The sequence below is a fragment of the Sminthopsis crassicaudata genome, chromosome 5, assembly GCF_048593235.1.
Source record: "Sminthopsis crassicaudata isolate SCR6 chromosome 5, ASM4859323v1, whole genome shotgun sequence".
Classification (NCBI taxonomy): Eukaryota; Metazoa; Chordata; class Mammalia; order Dasyuromorphia; family Dasyuridae; genus Sminthopsis; species Sminthopsis crassicaudata.
This window is the reverse complement of record NC_133621.1, coordinates 252,773,749-252,795,278: the sequence shown is the minus strand read 5'-3', so window position 1 is coordinate 252,795,278 and position 21,530 is coordinate 252,773,749. Positions and strand designations below refer to the sequence as shown.

The window sequence follows — 21,530 nt, the reverse complement described above, 5'->3', positions numbered from 1 at the left end:
CCACAATATAGCATTACCATTCTTTCTGTTATTGTTTGCTTACATTCTTGTTTTCCTTCTCAGATTTTTTTCTTTCTTTCTAGATCCGATTTTTCTTGTATAGCAAGATAATTATATATATATATAGATATAAATATAGATATAGATATAGATATAGATATAGATATAGATATAGATATAGATATAGATATAGATATAGATATAGATATAGATATAGATATAGATAGATAGATATGTTGGGTTTAACATATACTTTAACATATTTAACATGTATTGGACTACCTGCCCTCTAGGGGAGGGGGTAGATGGAAGGAAGGGAAAAGTGGGAACAGAAGGTTTTGCAAGAGTCAATGTTGAAAAATTACCCATGCATATGTTTTGTAAATAAAAAGCTATAATAATATTTGCAATAATAATTTTTAAAAGAAAGTAAAAAAAATGATGCTTGTTGGTACATAGAGGGTTGTGGATGTGGTGAAAAAGGAAATATATCTATGTAATGAGTGTGCTAATTCTTATTTTAGCAGCAGCACCTGTTCCTGTTTATACATCTATCTCTGAAATTAATGATGTTTCTCTCTAGAATAGCCAATCAACTCTTAATTGATACATACAATAGTAACCTGTGTATCATTGTGTCCTAAAAGTCTGCTGTCACTTCACATTTTTTCAAAAGATATTGCAGTGAGTTTTCAAACCATTTCTTTTACTTTCAAAACTTTCATTAACAGTATAAAAGTTTTGTGAGTTGTAAGTTATTTAAAAATAAAGTAGCACCTATCTCTTAGAATCACTATGAGGATCAAAAGACTGACTGATTATTCTCTGAATCTTCTGTCCTGTCAAATTCTGTTTTGTTTTTTTTTCCCCCCCAGTTCAAGAAAACAAGATACATCTCCCAAGTTAAACTTACTATCTTGAGCTTCAGCACCATTTTGCTAAGGAAAACTTTGGCTAACATCACATCCTTCAGTCTTCTCTATCCTCTGACTAGAGGGCTGAAGGTAAAAGTACCAAACTTCCCTCAATGTGTTCCTTAATAGAAGATTAAAAATTGGACTTTAGGGTTCTCTCCACTCAGCATTTGCTTCCCTTCCTTTTCTCCCCAACTCCACATAACAAGATGCTCCCTTTTCTGTTATCTTTTTATGCTCCTTATCTTTCTATCCTATCTTTCTAAGCTTCTTAAGGGCACAGACTGTCTTTCTTTTTATTAACTTTATTAATAATAATTTATTAATTTTAATATTTCTCATTTAATATTTTATATTTATTTATCTTTTTATTAATTTTATGCTTAACACATCGCCTACCAACATTGTTGTTCAGTCCTTCAGTTGTGTTCTACTCTTCCTAACCCCATGGGGTTTTGTTAGCAAAAATATTGGAGTAGTTTTCCATTTCCTTTTCCAATGAATTAAGGCAAACAGAGATTACAGGGCTTGTCTAGGATCACATAGCCATTAAGTGTCTGAGACTGGATTTGAACTGAGCATTCCTGAACTCCAAACCCAGAACTCTATCCATTGAAACATCTAACTGTCTGTAATATAGTATACACTTATTAAGCATTTATTAGATTTAATAAAATAAAACAAGTAAAATATTTTACAAAATTAAAAGTATTACATAAATATATATTACTATTATTCTCATTGAATTATAGGGTCAAAAGGCACCTTAGAGGTTACATATATAGTTCCTCAAATGCTGAATTAAGAATGTTCTCCAGCAAAATTGTTCTGTAATCAACTATGATAAACTTAGCTCTTCTCAGCAATACAGTGATTCAAGATAATTCCAAGGGACTCATAATGTAAAATGCTATCAATATACAGCAGAAGAACTATGGAGTCTAAATATATCCTATTCTCACTTTTTTTTTTTGCCTTTTCTTTCTTATGGTTTTCCCTTTTTAAAAATTTTCACAAAATGACTAATGTGGAAATATTTTTATGTAATTGTACATATATAATCTATATTGGATTGCTTGGTATTTTGAGGAGGAAGAAGGAAGAGGAAGGAAGGAGAAAAATTTGGATATCAGAATCTTACAAAAATGAATGTTGAAAACAATCTTTATATGCAATTGAAAAAAAATATACTATTAAATAAAAAAGAAAATCCTCAAAATACATATCCCAACATTGGTTATCCAAACTTGTCTAAAGATGGCCCATGATAGGAAGTTACTATAAATGAATACTGTCCATTATTTGGTTCAAACAACTCTAATTGCTAAGGTGACCTTCTTTTTGCTGACATCTGCATCTTCAGGCAGATGGCATTTAGACACTTTCACTCCTAAATCCTAATTATGCTTTTCTACACTCAGGCAGTTAAATCTACAATTATTTTGATAATTCCTCAACTATTCAGAGACAAAAATCTTCCCTTGCTCCCTAATCTCTCTCCTACAATGGTCCCTTCTCTAGGCTAATATTATGAGAGATTACCAGTGAATGAATACTTGCTTCTTTGTATACAAAGCTTTAAACCCAGTCAAATTAAGAATGTGGATAAATTGATAAAGAGATATCAGTCCCCATTACCTTGTTTTGAGTTTCTGAGTAGAGAGTTATGATTGAAAAACTTTCAAAGGAAATGTCTTGCAGTAACCAGGGATGCTCTTTTCAATTTACCATCTGGCTCATAGTTTTCCACAACATACTCTCTGACATAATAGCATGATGTCATGGTAACAGAGCAAGTTATCTATTACAGCTCATTCACTAAGTGATTAGAAATTATAGATGATAGGGACAGCAGGGTGGCAAAGTATATAGAGCATGTTGGGTCTGGAGTCAGGAGGACATCTTCCCAAGTTTAAATCCAGTCTCAGATGATTACTAGCCATGTTACACAGATTAAGTTACTTAACCTTATTTGCTTCAGTTTCCTTATGTGTAAAATGAGCTAGAGATGGAACTATCAGAATACTCTAGTAGATTTGCCAAGAAAAACCCTAAAATATGGTCACAAAGAATAAAACACAACTGAAATAATTGAATAAGAACTTATTTATAACACATATCATCTTACAGATTGTCCCAAAAGTTTTAGTGCAATTTTGAGCTGTTAAAGCTTCTTGAAAAATTGGTAAAGTTTAAAACTGCACTTTTGGGATAATTTGTCTTAAATATCATGTATATGAATTAAATCATCAAGGGAATTTTGGATGTTGTAGGGATTTTTATTATAGTACAAAAGAGAATATAAATGTGATTCAGAGAAAAACATTAATTTGGATTTAGGTGAGTTGCTTTTGAATTCTGCCTTTCTCGTAAATTCCATATTTGGGGGACCTCAAGTTTTCATCTGTAAGAAAAAAGAAAAAGATATCTTTTCAATTCAAAAATAGTGACTCCATGTTCATTTGATTCCCAGGTTTTGATAGATGATCAAAATAAGTTGTACCAAGAAAAGTATATTTAATATTTACTATCTAACATAATGAAAGTGATTACCTATGATTTCACTAGTATAGCAAACTCTGATGAACAGACTTCCTCTACCAAAGCAGGTTGGCATTTTCTTGGCAATTTACATTTTAAGAGATTTACATAAAGCACTGTGAGGTCAATAATTTGACGAGGGTCACACAGGCAATATTTATTTGAGTATCTTAATGCATGGGTATATATGTATCTTTCCAACATGTGATATTCTCTCAAGAAATATCCTTAGAATTTTTGTTAACATTAAAAGAAAATTCACCTCTATAGAAATTACCTTTTAAAATGGTTACATGCTAATTAGAATTAAGTGGTTAAATATATGATAATTTTATTGCCTTAATGTGGATTTCAATAGAAAATTAGGCAGAAGTCCAAGGGTCCATAATTGAGAGCCATGCATTGTAGATATCTGTCTCCACCCAGTGGTGATTCAAACATATAACTAATTTTCCAAGTGTTTTCTATAAATTTTCACTAGTAGGAAAAAAAGATTGAAGTGATCAATAGTGTTATTTGTCTAAATTGGGGATTAAATTTAAGTTTGTATTATAATTTCCAGAGGGGAAGTATTCAAATATTATTTTCAGGATAGAAAAATTTGAAGAATTGGCTATCTTTAGGCAACAGGAGGCCTATTAGTGATCTCAAAAGTTCATTCTAAGTTAGGAATCATCTTAAAATACTGAGAAATGCTATCCACCAAAGAGAATGGATTCTGAAATAAACCAATGAGAGCAAGCATTCTCCAGAGAATGTACATCTGGTATGATACTGATGCTTCTCTAGGAATCAAGAGAATGATGTTCAGAGATGTCTTACAAATGAAGTAAAGGGTAAATAGAGAGTGGGGGGGGGGAGGAAGGAGAGAAAGAAGAAAGCTTGAAGGAAGAGGAAAAGCATTTATTAAGGAAACATTATGTGTCAGGTACAAGCTAATCTCATTTGATTCTCACAACTATAGTAGAGATTTACTATAATTATCTTTATTTTAAAGTTGAGAAAACTGAACCAGAAAGAAGTTAAGTGTGTTTCCCAGTGTTACAATCTACTAAGTGTAACAGACAAGATTTGAACTCATGTATTTTTGACACCAGGCCCATTTGTGTCCAACTCTTTGTAACATGGTGGATCATAATATGCTGTGCATGGGGGATTTCTTGCTAAAGACATAGGACTTGTTCACATTTCTTTCTCCAATGGATTCTCCAATGGCTCACCCACACTCACACACACACACACACACACACACACACACACACACACACACACACAACAGTTGTCCAAGGTATTGTGTTGTGTCCTGCTTCCTAGAACTCCCAAGAGTCAAGCTGGGTTGACAAAATGTACCATTGCTTTCTAGAGCCCCCACACTGAGGTGATTTAAATATACCTTCCTAGTAGAGAAGTGATGAAGGGGACGGAGCCAAGATAGCAGAGAAGATACACAGAAGTTTGTAAGCTCCCTTCTTCCCTCATTACCAATTAGTTAAATCAGCCTCAAAAATAATGCTGGACTGATAGAAACCACAAGGACAACTTACCAGCTGAAGAGAATCTGGAATTTCAACAGAAAAGGTCAGTTCCAAGGGGAGGAAGAAAAAAGGCCAGCATAGACAGTTGGGTGCTAGCACACTGTGCAGATAGGCTGGGGAGAATTCTGGGATCAGAGAAGCCGCTGAGATAGAGGAATCTGACACAGGCTGTTAGCTCTTCTGTGCTTATAAAACAGCAGTTCAGAAGAGAAATCAAGCCACTTTAAAATATAAAGCCAGATCCTAGAACCACCCCAATCCAGAAGTGACCTAACAGATTTTGGCACAGCTGTGAAGCTGCCTTCTGCTGTCCAGGGCTTCACCTTGGGGTAGTTAAGAGCCTGAACAATGGGGACACAGCTAGAGGCAACATCTAATCCACATAGTGCCGGGCTTAGCCTGAGGCTGTGGAACTCTAGCAGCTGCGGAATTCCCAGAGAAGCGGAACCTTTGAAATAGGGACCGTGGTTTCTGGACATACACTTCCAGTTTGAGCACAGGGGCTTTTCATGTAAGCTGCTGATATTCACGCCCCACGGGACACATTGGCTGGGCTTTGTGTCACTTTTACTGTTCAGTCTTAAACCTCAGGGCACTCACTAGGACACACAGCGGGGTCCTTCACTGGGCAACCCTCACAACACAGCCGTGCTAATTATCTCTGAGGCATTTCTGGGGAGGGGGAGGGAAACTCTCTCCCAGAGCTTTCTCTTAGTTCAAGTGCAGGAGCCACTGCATCCATCCGGTGTGGGAGGAAGCTGGCAAATAAATAAATAAATAAATAAACTTCTTACCCCAAGGGCAGACCCCAACAGATTTTTAACAATGAGTAAAATGCTGAAGAGAACTATTGATTCCTTCTACACAGAGAAAGAAAAGGTATCCAACCCCAAGGAAGTTAACAGCAGAGAGTCAGCAGATAACAGCCTAAAGGAGAATGATACCTGCCTCCCATCACATAACTCTCTCCTAGAAGAGAAAGTTAAAAGAGAAAGTTAAAAAGTAAAAGGAGTTTGAAGAAAAATGGGGAAAGGAAAGAGAAGCTATGATAGAGAAAAACAACTGAAATTTGATTTGGAAAAAATAAAGAATTCACAGGAGGTGCAGGGAAACAAAATTTGTGAATTAAAAAAAGGTTAAAAAATCACAGGAAAGTAGGATTTCTGAATTGGAAAAGATAAAAAATTCTCAAGAAAGTAGGATTTCTGAAATGGAAAAGATAAAAAAGTCTCAAGAAAGTAGGATTTCTGAATTGGAAAAAGAAAATAATTCTCTAAAAAAAATTAGGGAAATGGAAAAAATTCAATAGGGCAAAATAATTCATTTAAAAACTCAATTGGGCAAAAAAAACTAAAAAATGTAAATGAAGAAAATAACTCATTTAAAATCAGGACGGAACAAATAGAAATGAATGATTCATGGAGAACCCAAGAATCAGTCAAACAAAACAAAACAAAACAAAACAAAACAAAACAAAACAAAAATGAAAAGCTGGAGAATAACATCAAATACTTACTGGGAAAATGTATAGACCTGGAAAATAGATCTAGGAGAGATAATCTGAGGATCATTGAACTTCCCGAAAACCATGATCAAAAAAAGAGCCTAGATTGTATTTTACAGGAAATCATCAAAGAGAACTGTACAGAGATAATAGAAACAGAAGGGAAAATAGGCGTTTAAAGAATTCATCGAACACTTTCTGAAAAAGACCCTAAAAAAAGAACTCCATGGAACATTGTAGCTAAGCTGCAGAACTACCAAACAAAGTAAAAAAATATTGCAAACAGCTAGAAAAAAAAAAAAAATTCAAATATCAAGGTGCCACAATAAGGGTCACTCAAGATCTGGCTGCCTCCACATTAAAAAACCTAAGGGCCTGGAACCAGATATTCTGAAAGGCAAAAGAATAAGGATTGCAACCAAGAATAAACTACCCAGCTAAGTTTAGCATTTTCTTCCATGGAAGAAGAAGGTCATTTAATGAAACAGAGGAATTCCATTTGTTTCTAATAAAAAAAACCAGACTTAAACAAAAAATATGATCCACATCCACAAGACTGAAGAGAAAGAGAAAAAGGTAAAAAGAACTCTTGAGAACTATATCTCTGTTGTGGATATACAGAAAGTCTGCATGGATAATTTGATTTTTCTGATATAAAAAAAAAAAAAAACAGGGGAGTTGTAAAGGGAAGGGAGTAGTATCAGAAAAAGGGGAAGGAGTGATAAAAAGAGGGAAACTAAATCCCAGGAAGAGGCATAGAAAATCTACCACATCTGAGAGAATTTAGAGAGGGGGAGAAACATGTGTGAATCTTACTCTCATCAAAGTAGGCTCAAAGAGTAAATAATTGACATATTTGTTTTTCAGAGAATTCTCTCTCACCTCATTAAAAGAGGGGAGAGGAAAAGGGAGAAGGAAAAGGGGAATAAGGGAAAGGTACAAGAAAAGGGAAGGGACTTGGAAGGAGGGGGGAGGGATACTAAAAAGGGAGGAATGCACATCACAAGTGGGGTCTATAAATTAAATATTGGGGAATGGGTTCAGGGTCAAGGGAAAAAAGCATAATCTGGGGATAATATGATGGCAGGAAATACAGAATTAGTAATTTTAACTGTAAATGTGAATGGGATGAACTCTCCCATCAAATGAAGACGGATAGCAGACTGAATCAAAAGTCAGAACCCTACAATATGTTATTTACAGGAAACACACTTAAAGCAGGGAGATACATACAGAGTAAAAGTAAAAGGTTGGAGCAGAATCTATTATGCTTCAGGTAAAGCCAAAAAAGCAGGGGTAGCCATCCTTATCTCAGATCAAGCAAAAGCAGAAATTGATCTACTTAAAAGAGACAAGGAAGGAAACTATATCCTGCTAAAAGGTAGCGTAAACAATGAAGCCATATCAACCCTAAACATATATCCACCAAGTGGTATAGCATATAACTTTCTAAAGAAACAGTTAAGAGAGTTGCAAGAAGAAATAGACAGTAAAACTATAATAGTGGGAGATCTCAACCTTGCACTCTCAGATTTAGACAAATCAAACCACAAAACAAATAAGAAAGAAATTAAAAACGTAAATAGAACATTAGAAAAACCAGGTATGATAGACCTTTGGAGAAAACTGAATGGCGATAGAAAGAAATATACTTTCTTCTCAACAGTTCATGGATCCTATACAAAAACTGACCATATATTAGGACATAAAGATCTCAAAATTAAATGCAGGAAGGCAGAAATAATAAATGCCTTCTTCTCAGATCACAATGCAATAAAAGCTATATTCAGTAAGAAGTTAGGGTAAATAGACCAAAAAATAATTGGAAACTGAATAATCTCATCTTAAAGAATGACTGGGTGAAACAGCAAATTACAGAAACAATTAATAATTTCACCCAAGATAATGACAATGATGAGACATCATACCAAAATCTGTGGAATGCAGCTAAAGCGGTAATAAAGGGAAATTTTATATCTTTCGAGGCTTATTTGAAAAAATAGAGAAAGAGAAGATCAATGAATTAGGCCTGCAACTTAAAAAGCTAGAAAAAGACCAAATTAAAAACCCCCAACCAAAAATCAAACTTGAAATACAAAAATTAAAAGGAGAAATCAATAATACTGAAAGTAAAAAAAAAAACAAAAAAAAACTATTGAATTAATAAATAAAACCAAGAGTTGGCTTTATGAAAAAGCAAATAAAATAGATAAACCTTTGGTAAATCTGATCAGAAAAAGGAAAGAGGAAAATCAAATTGTTAGTCTTACAAATGAAAAGGGGGATCTTTCCACAAATGAAGAGGAAATTAGAGAAATAATAAGGAGTTACTTTGCCCAACTTTATGCCAATAAATTTGATAACTTAAGTGAAATGGATGACTTCCTCCAAAAATATAGGCTTCCTAGATTAACAGAGGAGGAGATAAATTGCTTAAATAGTCCCATTTCAGAAAAAGAAATAGAACAAGCTATTAATCAACTCCCCAGGAAAAATCCCCAGGACCAGATGGATTTACATGTGAATTCTACCAAACATTTAAAGAACAATTAGCCCAAATGTTATATAAACTATTTGAAAAAAATAGGGGATGAAGGAGTCCTACCAAACTCCTTTTATGACACAGACATGGTCCTGATACCTAAACCCGGCAGATCGAAAACTGAGAAAGAAAACTATAGACCAATTTCAAGGAAACTAATGAAAAAAAAGTCAGATGAAGGTGGTCTAGGTGTACCTGATCTAAAGCTATATTATATAGCAGCAGTCACCAAAACCATTTGGTATTGGCTAAGAAATAGACCAGTCAATCAGTGGAACAGATTAGGTACAAAGGACAAAAAAGGGTACATCTATAGCAATCTAGTGTTTAACAAACCCAAAGATACCAACATTTGGGATAAAAATTCATTATTTGAAAAATACTGCTGGGAAAACTGGAAATTAGTATGGCAGAAATTAGATATGGATCCACACTTAACACCATATACCAAGATAAGATCAAAATGGGTCCATCATTTAGGCATAAAGAATGAGATCATAAATAGATTAGAGGAACAGAGGATAGTCTACCTCTCAGACTTGTGGAGGAGGAAGGAATTTATGACCAAAGGAGAACTAGAGATCATTATTGATCACAAAATAGAAGATTTTGATTACATCAAACTACAAAGTTTCTGTACAAACAATACTAATGCAAACAAGATTAGAAGGAAAGTAACAAATTGGGAAAATATTTTTACAGTTAAAGGTTCTGATAAAGGTCTCATTTCCAAAATATATAGAGAACTGACCTGAATTTATAAGAAATCAAACCATTCTCCAATTGATAAATGGTCAAAGGATATGAACAGACAATTTTGAGACGATGAAATTGAAACTATATCCACTCATATGAAAGAGTGTTCCAAATCACTACTGATCAGAGAAATGCAAATTAAGACAACTCTGAGATACCACTATACACCTGTCAGATTGGCTAAGATGACAGGAACAAATAATGATGAATGTTGGAGGGGATGTGGGAAAACTGGGACACTGATACATTGTTGGTGGAGCTGTGGAAGAATCTGTCCATTCTGGAGGGCAATTTGGAACTATGCCCAAAAAGTTATCAAACTGTGCATACCCATTGATCCAGCATTGCTGCTATTGGGCTTATATCCCAAAGAAATACTAAAGAGGGGAAAGGGACCTGCATGTGCCAGAATGTTTGTGGCAGCCCTTTTTGTAGTGGCTAGAAACTGGAAGATGAATGGATGTCCATCAATTGGAGAATGGTTGGGTAAATTATGGTATGTGAAGTGAAGTATTATTGCTCTGTCAGAAATGATCAACAGGATGAATTCAGAAAGGGTTGGAGAGACTTACATGAACTGATGCTAAGTGAAATGAGCAGAACCGGGGGATAGCTGTGCACTTCAACAACAATGCTGTATGAGGATGTATTCTGATGGAAGTAGATATCTTCAACATAAAGAAGATCCAACTCAATTCCAGTTGATCAGTGAAACAACCACACCCAGAGAAGGAACACTGGGAACTGAATGCAAATTGTTAACACTACTGTCTATCTACCCAGGTTACTTATACCTTCTTTATCTAATACTTAACGTGCAACAAGAAAATTGGATCTATACACCTATATTGTATCTAGGTTATACTGTAACACAGGTAAAATGTATGGGATTGCCTGTCATCCAGGGAAGGGAGTAGAGGGAGGGAGGGGAAAATTTGGAAAAAATGAATACAAGGGATAATGTTATTAAAAAATAAATAAATAAATAAAAAACAAAAGAGAGAAGTGATGAAGCAGGATTCCCGAGGATGATGGGAAAATGGAGTTCCTTTATTTCAAGGACTTTCCCCTTTTTATAATGTAACAAAAACAACACTGAGCAAGTGGGACCACATAAACAACTTGCTATTGTATGTAGTTTGCCACCTGATATCACTCTTCCACCTAGTATCACTCTGCTTCAATCACATCACAAGTTGTCACCACCCCCTAACTTCTCAGGAAGGCTCAGAGCCCATAGGGAAGATGGGGAGCCAAACCAGATATTATTAGCAGGGTCTCTCTGAGCTGAAGGGTCTTATACCTTATCCAGAGTTTCCCCACTGACTGTAACCCTTTACAGTAGTGTAAGCTAATGTCTAATGCTCGATTTAAACTCAGGTTTTTGCACTATATCCCCTAAGCCAGCTGCTTCTTCCATAAACCTAGCTGACTTTATAATAGGAGTTCACACCACTAATATATCACAAATATAGAATGAAGCAAATAAAAAAAATCATAAATGAAACGTTGCTGTTCAGTCCTCTCAGTCATGTGTAACTTTTCTTGATTCAATTTTGGTTTTCTTGGCAATGCTACTGCAGCTCATTTTACAAAGGAGGAAACTGAGGTAAACAGGGTTAAGGAACTTGCTCAAAATAACACAGCTAGTAAGTGTCGAGGCCAGATTTGAACTCAGAAAAATGTGTCTTCCTGACTTCAGCCCTGGCATCTCTATACACTGCATCCCCTAACATGCCCTATACTAATGATGTCAAGCACAAATAGAAACAGATCCCATGTGGATAACACTATCTAAGTTGCATTCTATTTTTATTTATTTTGATAAATTTTCCCAATAAGAGTTTTGATTAACCCACAAATCATCATTGGTTCTTCATTGCCTACAAGAAAAAGCAAACAAACAAACAAAAAAACTACAAAGTCTGATATTGGCCTTTAAAGCCTTCTGTCATTTTATTATAGCCTTATGTCATATGTCCCTTGATCTTGGCACAGTGTGAGATAGTAAGGACAGTGAATTCATATTCAGAAGATCTGAGCTTCAAACACTGCTTTGTTATTTATATGAATTTAGGCAAGACAACTCACTTTTCTAATTTTCAACTTTCTCATCAATAAAATTAAGAGATGGCACTAAATAATCTCTAAGGGTACTTGCTGGTTTCAATTCTTTGATCTTGAAAAAAGAACATATATTTATCAAAATCTATATCTATATAGATATAGATCTATCTATATATCTATATACTTATATTTATAGATATCTATATCTATATCTAAATCTATATCTATTATATATTTAGTGAAAAGACAACTTTCACAGTGAGGAATCCAAGATTTCAGAATACCCACTCAGGTAGTAAATGGACATCTCTGTTAATAATCAACCAATAGCACACGAGTCAGAGCAAAGGGAAATATGCCCCAAATGGATCAACTATCTTAAAAGATCTGAAGATTTCTAAGTGGAAATATGAATGTGGGATGGTTTTGAGTGAAAATGAAGCTGAAAAGTGTAATTATGAAGTTGATTTACCATCCTAATCAGCTCAGATCAATTGCTTAGTTTTCAACCTACATAGGTGGCTTCATATAGATACCAGATTTGTAAAACTTTGAAAAGAGCACACAATTCCATCACTAGTCACAAAACCTCTTTTCTCTCTCCCTCCCTTCAAACTCCCCACCACATATACATAGAAAATAAGATTTTTCAATCAACTTAGGGTCATAGTATGAAAAAAGAAAGAAAGAAAGAAAGAAAGAAAGAAAGAAAGAAAGAAAGAAAGAAAGAAAGAAAGAAAGAAAGAAAGAAAGAAAGAAAGAAAGAAAGAAAGAAAGAAAGAAAGAAAGAAAGAAAGAAAGAAAGAAAGAAAGAAAGAAAGAAAGAAAGAAAGAAAGAAAGAAAGAAAGAAAGAAAGAAAGAAAGAAAGAAAGAAAAAGAAAGAAAAAGAAAGAAAGGAAGGAAGGAAGGAAGGAAGGAAGGAAGGAAGGAAGGAAGGAAGGAAGGAAGGAAGGAAGGAAGGAAGGAAGGAAGGAAGGAAGGAAGCTGAAGGAAGGAAGGAAGCTGAAGGAAAAGAAGGAAGGAAGGAAGAAAAAAAGGAGAAAAGAAAAATAAAAATAGAAAGGAACAGAAAAGAAGAAAAAAGGTTAGTCTTATCTAAGGTGAAACACTGTCATGTATATGTATATGTGATGTTTTTCTCCAAGTGTCAATGCATAAAAAGCCAAATTCTCAAGTCATTTTTAGTTGTTTAATTTCCAGTTTGAGAACATTCCTGAGATTTCTACTAAATGAAATCAAAGATTTCAGTAAGAATTGTTTTCTAACAATTCTAACAAAAAAAGAATATGTTTTCTAATATCCAGAAATATAAACAAAATTCTTTTACACCAAGTGAAAGGGGTTGTCATTGCTTTTAACTCAACACAATAATAGAGCTGGAAATTGAATAGCCTAAAAGTATAAGGAAATGAGAGTATGAACCATATCATTTTATAAAAATGCTTATCTCAAAGGAGAGAAGAGGAAAGAAAAACCAGGATTACATGCAGAGAGATCAGATATTCTCTGAGAAACTCCCAAATTCATGTCTTACTTCCAAGAGCTTACACCAATTAAAAACAAAAACAAAATTTTAGACTTTTAGGAATGTGATTTAAGGGATGGGAAAAGATGAGTGTGCCCAGCTATTTGTAATGATGTAGCAGTGAGACATTTACCTTTGTCATTTCCATTTGCATATTGTGGAGGCTTATTTTTGTCAATGCTGTTAAAGCTCTGACTTCTCCGATTTAAATTAGAAGCTCCTTGGACCTTGCTACTGCTGCTTGCAGCTGGCACCCTTGAGGGCCCTGGAAGCCTAGAATAGAATAATTAAATTATGTTAAGTTGCATCTAGAAAGACAGGAAAATAGGACACTCTAAACAGGATAAGAAATGTTGGAACAGCTATGGCATAAAATACATTAAACTATATTTAGGTAAGTTCAACAGATACAAAGAATTCTTTTGTCTCTAAAAGGAGTCACATTTTTTAAAGGGTTTAACTCTAGTTTTCTTTTCAAGACTTGTAGTTTCACTTTCCAATAAATTATCCAAATAAAAAATACTTCAAAGGGAATTTAAGAAGGAATGTAATTTTTAAGCTAAAATCAGTATTTTCTTATTATCCAAGATAGGAAAAGGGAAAAATCAATGTAGCTTATTGAATCTTTTTTATAGTACTCAAAAAACAATTGTACTGCTGCTTACTTCACTAACTTGCTCAACTTTGGGGTATTGTAGAAAAATAACCTAAGTTAGGCATGATTATAAATACTAAAATTTATATTAAAGACAATTTATTCATGGCAAATGTTCATTAAGAGATCAGACCAGATAAGTTAATTATTTAGAACATGGTTCTGAGGTTAAGGGCACATGTTCAATTTCCATCAATTTTCCATTCCACAGAGGAATTTTTTTTGGGGGGGTGTGTATGTATAAAAGAAATCAATAACAAAAACCAAGCCAAAACAAAAAACCCACTCAAATTACCCATCTTACAAATGTATTTTTATTGGCCACAAAAGAGAAAAGTAAGTATGGCTGAATTCAAATGCATTATCATCACTGTGAAAACAACTCACAATTCATGTTATGTGAATCTTATAAAATAAACACCATCAACAAATTATCTTTTTATATTATGGAAAACACAATTTTAGTTGTCATCATTGTAACAAAATAATTCCCAACCAGTGAGTCAGAGTTTCTGGGCATGCCACAGGGATGTCAGAGGATGTAAAACTACATATATACTAACCATTACCATTTTGTCTTTATTTAAACTAAAAAAAAACAAAAACAAAAACAAAAACAAAAACTATCTTTCTTTAAATACTTTACCTCCTTTAGAACAAATAATTACTATTATACATAGATATGTATTTTAATCATATATTTAAAATGCAAAACCTTTGAAAAGAGTTTAAGAATGAATAACTTTTTGTCCATTTTTATGTTTTATTGATGAATATGAACACTATAACAAATTTCATGTATATTTAGAACCATACAAATCTAGAATTGTAAGAAGTCTTAATATTTATATTTGCCCACTACCACTGGACATAATATAATTAAGTGCAGAACATTGGGATGTTATGATCTAACATTATTAAGTTTAAACTATATGTATATTTCAAATTGAAACTACTTAAAATAATGAAGTAGTTTCCTTTATAAAATGAAAACACTGACTACTTTCCTAACAAAGGATCAGAAACATGCTATTTTTTCAGAGCTAATATAGCATTCTGCTAAATAAATGTCTATTTTAGTAAGAAAAAAATTTGTGATCTATTAAACCTTTACTAATGTTGATACTCTGAAACCTTGTAAGAAAATATGCTATTACTGGTTATTTAATAGATATTCTATTATCTACAGCCACCATCTGAAGTTTCCTGGGTAGAGCTGTTAGGTCATGTTATTTGGGGAAAGAAAATCATAAAAATCAATAAGCTATAAATGGAAGTCATTTCTCTCTCTCTCTTTTTTTGATAGTTCTATATCATGAATGCATTTCTATGAAATATTCTTGTATTTTCAACATTGAGATGGAATATATGATCTCTTTGAAAAAGGCAGCTACTAAATTACTGTCAATTCACTCTGATAATATTCTATTACTTTCAATTTACAAAATGACAGAATTTCTCAATGCATGACAACTGTGTTTCCAAAGGAGTTTAACAGTATATTACAGTGAAATGAAAACATAAAAATAAAAATAGCTATTGATTTAGAAACTTTTTAAAATGTTTCAATATATTTTTAAATTTTGTTTGATTTGGAGAATAGGACTTTTGATTCATTTTCTGGGACAGCATTTTAAGGCATTTAAAAATAGCTTTTTTTAGTGACTATCAGTCAGAGGCCATGATGTACACAAACATGCGCAAACACATGTACACACATAAACATGCACACACAGATGAAGCCATTTTCAAATCTTCCCAATTATCACTTTCAGGTGAATGATCAGTTGTAGTCTGCCTGCAGGGCAGCATATCAAATAAGACTTGAAATTTATAATTATTCCAATGAGACTATTCTGGTAAATAGCAGAAAATCTGACAGATGGCTCAGATACTATAAAGAATTACTAAAAGTAAGAGGAGAAAATGAGAAAATTACAGAAATTAACTTTTTGAAGGAATTTATATACTATTTTATGAATTTATTATATTAACTAATATTAATAATATGTTATTATTTTAAGTATATTACATAATATGTAATATATTTTGTAGGCATTGATCCCGGAAGTGACAGTAAGAAACATGTTATGCACAGTATATCACACTGTTCCTCACACTTTTCCAAATAATTTTTCTTTAAATTTTTCATTATATTTCTTTCTCCATCATCTTCTATAAAACTATTTTCATCAACTAAAAAAGAAAAATAAATTAGGAAGAAAATTAAAGGGAAAATTTTTACCTTTGTTCTGGGCCTCAGAAGCAGTAAACTTAGGTTAAAATTATTAGGCAATTAGATCATTAATTAATTTCAGTGAAATGCCACTAAGGAGGTCCTATAGTGAATAAGATAATATAATGATTATGATATAATGCATGCTTACCTTCCACAGCAGTTCCAAATCAAGAGTATATTATATTCAAAATACTAAATCTCTACTCTGAAGAGTATTCTATATATACTAGATTATTTCACCTTTAGTAACACACAACAAATTAACCTGTCATGACTAGTAATTGTAAACCATCTTTTAAATACATATCCTATGCAGAAAAAGAAAATCCATTGCCTTAATGCCTTTGATTTACTTCACAGGAGACCTTTGTAAAAGGCTAGGTCAGCCTTTATCAGTTCTGACATGGCCCTTGGTCAATCCTGAGAAGTGTTCACAAATTATCTGGAATTATTTCCTGAATGCATCAGTCATTTGGGGAACATACCCACCACTCACACTCATGTTCTTCACCTGATGTGGTTTCATGAGAAGGCAGGTACAAGAAAAAATAAGGTAGGAAGATGCCAAAGTTGTCTTCTGCAAAATTGTGGGTCACCAAGGCCTGGCTGGCTAGAGCTTTGCTATGACATAGTTCAGGATTATAAAATGTCCCTTTCTGGACCCACCTCAAAAGGAAGAGGAATTTTTTGAAATTGAGAATGAATAACAACAACAACAAAAAAGACCAAGGGGGAATTAATTTGAGTATCACTAACAAGTAATAAATTAGAGATATTAACTGACCTAGAAGCCTTTTTCTGACTGGTTGCAATTCCACTCTGATTAGACTGAGCTGCATATCTGGCTGCCAGACTGTATGAGGAGAAACAGAAAAATTGAATTAAAGAGATTCTTGGAAGATGCAAAGAAAGCACAAACTTACCAAAAAAAAATGAGTTTATGAAATGCAATCTGAACATGTATGAAAACAAATTAATTGGAAAATTATGAATTAATTCAAGGCATACATTATGATCTTAGACAATGAATACATTATGATATGTAATACTACTGATTGATTTCTATATATAAAATGTTCATCTTCACTTTCAATAATACTATGGTTATTTTCTGAGAGTGTAATCTAGTTTTTAAATAAAACATGCCAAAATTTTTGACATCTTTTTGATTTAACATGATAAACTGGAAGACTCAAATTTTGCTATAGAGCTCATTAATATATTGAAGAAGTAGTAACAGATTTTTGGTTTGTTTTTTTTTTTATATATATCAACTCTTAAAGCAAAATTTCAGGAGCAACTTATCATTTAAGCAATTCTTGCTACATAGGTATATATGTGTTATCATATTATGTATTAATTCCATTGCATCTACATTATGCATTGTATTATATGCCTGTGTATCTATATTTATGTAATATACATACATAGGTACTGATATAGCTATAAATGTGTATAGGAAGGAAGAATTTGGACCTATAATTTAATCAGGGAAGGAAATTTCCAGACTAGTATCTCCTTTTGCTTAAGGAGATGAGCAACTAGCTTTAATTTATTCTTTTAAGAAATTTATCTAGGATATTGAAAGATTAAATGTCTCTCCTATTTTTATAGTTTTAACTTGGGTTAGTATTTTGTGTATTTTTCACTAACTAGTTTAAATCAATTTGAACAAAGCTTTTGTTTGGGGTAGAGACATTACTACAAGATCATAGAGCTAGAAGCAAAGGGGTCTTAGAAGATATCTGGTTTATCTTCTTTTTAAAGGTAAAGAAAGTTCATCCCAGAAAGGCAAAGATCACATATGTTATAAGTATTAGAAGCAGGATTCAAAACTATATTCTTTGATTTGAGAGTCAGTGTTTTGTGCTATAATCCTGCTAAAATGTGAGATTAGTTTATTCTTACAAATTGGTCGATAACCAAAGTGTATGTTGGGTTGGGTGGGGGGTGCTTCAAGCATACTTTTTGGGCAATCATTTCCAGATGAGATTGTCACTGTTATACAATCTCCACATTCAGAATCACAATCTGATTTTCTGAAAATCAGTACAACCCTCTCTGCTTTCTCCCTTTGCACATGGAAAGGAAGAATTATGAAGGACAGAAAGACAGACAAGCCAGCTATATGCACAATAGGGATGATTAGGCAGGTAAAAGATTATTTATGATTATGATTTTCTAAAAATTCAGAATTATGAACATGCAAACATAGATATGAAGATGTAGAGCAGCAGTTCTCAAAAATTTTTTGGTCTCAGGACCCTTTAAACTCTTAAAAACTATAATAGTCATCAAAGATTATTTGTGAAGAATCCGTCCCAAATATAATATTCATGGAGATATTTTCCTAACCTGTGGCAGAGCATTTTAAGTTCCTATTGGCCTGATTGGTCATAATTAGCCACACTAACTTGAATGTAACATAGTGATGTCATTTTTGTTCTCTTTAAGAAGAACAACAATCAACCAAACAAGTGGAATAGATAAATAGATAGATAGATAGACAGAAAGATAGATGATAGAGATATAGATAGAGGTGGATATATATATAAATGTATATATATTATATATATATATATATATATATATATGCATATACATAATATATAGACATACATATGTATATACATGCACACATGTATTTGCAGAAAGCCGGAAATCTGGAAAAGTATACTTGAAAGAAATATACTTGAAACGAGGTGTTAACTAGGTGGAATTGATGAGACAATGGTTATATACTCAGTATTTAGCATGATGATGTAATAGTTCTACAGCTGATGTAATTGCAATAGGGTATTTAAAATGAGGACAAAGTCAGCCATAGACATTCTATCTTTAACTATCCTCTTGGTATCTCTCCTGCCTCTTGCACTGGTTCAGACTGGGAGACTAAAGGAGACAATAAAGATTTTGGACATTATTCCTGCCTATTCTTGTGGTGTCTATCCTGCTGATACAAAGGCCCTTCCAGAGGACCTCCAGAAAGCTAGCTTTTGGTGCCCAAAGTGGAGCATAAGGATTTATACTTAGCAGTTTGACTGACATGATTGTGAGTTCAATGGAGGAGTCCCTATGACCTGGAAATAGATGAATACAAAAATAGACAAGTAGGAAACTTTGATAAGGGCTCAACTAGTGTTTCAGCTGAAATGGGACAAATACTTAGAAAAGAACTTTCCCCACCCCAAGGGAAGTATATAGAATGCATAGTTAAGCTAATAAAGAACAAAGGTTTGATTGTAACTTGGAAGCAGATCATTGAACTCTTAGAAACTATTGTATTCTCTAAGGAAGAAAAATTAGAGCCAGATAAGTGGAAAATAATGGGAGAGCAACTCTAATAGAATATTACAATGATAATGGTCCTGATTCAATTACTGAAGAAACATTCTATATATACAACATAATACATTTGGCTTTAAGGAATTACATAAGTATTAGAATAAGGAAAAAGAAGAAAGAGGAGGAGGGGGATGGTACTAACCAAGTAGCTGAAAAGAATGAATAATTAAACAGGAAAGGAGTTAAGTACAATGCTGATGAAATTAAGGAGTGAGGTACTTCACAGAAGGAGTCATTAGGGCATTCCCCATCTCATGACTTTCCTCTATGGACAAAGCTGCTGCATGGGTGGTGCTGATTGTGTCACTGCCCTTTCCCCTTCTCCTCCTCCCTCCACCCACAAAGGGGAAATTGAGGGAGGAAAGTCATGAGATGGGGAATGCCCTAATGACTCCTTCTGTGAAGTACCTCACTCCTTATTTAAAGAGGAAGTGCAAGATACATCTGATTTGAGAACAGAAACATATTCTGTGATTGAAGAGTTTGACTCTTCAATTCAAGAAAAAAAGAAAATACACTCCTTTTAATCTAGAAATTATCAAAAATCTAAAAAAGCCTTGTACTCTTTATCAGTCTATATCATCTTATGTTAAGATGTTATTAGAGAATTTGCCTTCTGAAGTTTTAACCTCTAATGATTGGAAATCTATAGCAAGGACATGTTGAGAATCTAGACAAAACTTGTTGTGGTTTTCTGAGTATAATGAACTCTGTAGAATACAAAACCAATGAAATAGGCAACCTGGAGTTAATATTCCAGTCACCTTTGATCAACTAGCAAGTTTAGGTCTTTATACAGACAATTTAGCACAGATTAATTACCCTCTAGCAGCATATGAGCAAATTGCTGCTGCTGCTGTTATCAAAGCATGGGGCACCCTCCCAGGAAGACAAGATAGAGGAAAGCCTTCACAAAAATAGCACAAGGTCCAAATACTTATTTCGTGGGACATCTGCAGACTGTCAATTGAATTATTGCTGAAAATGTAGCAATAGAAATTATGATAAGACAACTTGCTAAAGAAAATGCTAATGAGGTTTATAGAACAATTATACTAGGACTACATAAGAATGCTCCTTTAGATGAGATCATAAGATGCTGTGCCACAGTGGGCACAAATACTTTTTATACCCAGGCTATGATGCAGGGTTTCCAATATGTGAATATGGGAAAACAGGGTCCCTTTTTGGCAAGGGACTTCCAGAAAGACTCACCAATGCTTTCAATGTGACAAAATAAGGCATCTGAAAGCTCAATGTTGGCATAAAAGACAAGGTGGGAGAACAAAATCCAAAATCCTATGTCCAAAATGCAACAGAGGCTTCCATTGGGCATCAGAATGTAGAATGACTCAGGAAAATGGGAAGTAAGAAACGGGATGAGGAGCCCAGCTCCAGGGCCCCTGGCAAAAAACACTTGGAGCATGATGGCAGCAGATGTTACACCCAGAGAGTCTTTAGAAGTTCAATACTCAGACACGATTAATCAGATGAGAAGCAATCTGATGGGAGAAAGGGATTACGGAATTGGGGAGAATACAGCTTTTATAACCCAACAGAAGAGCAATGTCCAGTGCAAGCAGTTCCAACATAATCACCAGGTGATGTTGAGAGATCCAGTAAGTGGTGAATGGAAGGGACCAGATAGGTTAACTGCTTGGGGGAGAGGATTTGCTTGTATCTCTACAGATGGAGAAGGAATGAGCCATATTTGCCTTGTCCTTCAGAAAGAGACAGAAAAGGAAAAGACCCTTGCAACAAAGGAAAAGACAAAAGGAACATCCAATGATTCCATCTCTGACTACCTGTGCCAATGAACAACAAAAATTGTTAATGAGAATGATGCAGGATTTCAAAACCTGTAGGAATCATTGGATTCCCTGAGATATGACATGACTGATGCAAG

General features: G+C 33.8%; 1 protein-coding gene across 1 annotated transcript in view; it reads right to left on the bottom strand.

The window, feature by feature from the left end:
• The window catches only part of NAV3 (neuron navigator 3), a 490,821-nt gene that overhangs the window by 271,225 nt on the left and 198,066 nt on the right, over positions 1 to 21,530 (bottom strand). The window contains 2 exon segments of the mRNA XM_074270837.1: positions 13,519 to 13,658; positions 17,064 to 17,132. Of these exon segments, the coding sequence (XP_074126938.1) occupies positions 13,519 to 13,658; positions 17,064 to 17,132 (209 nt within the window).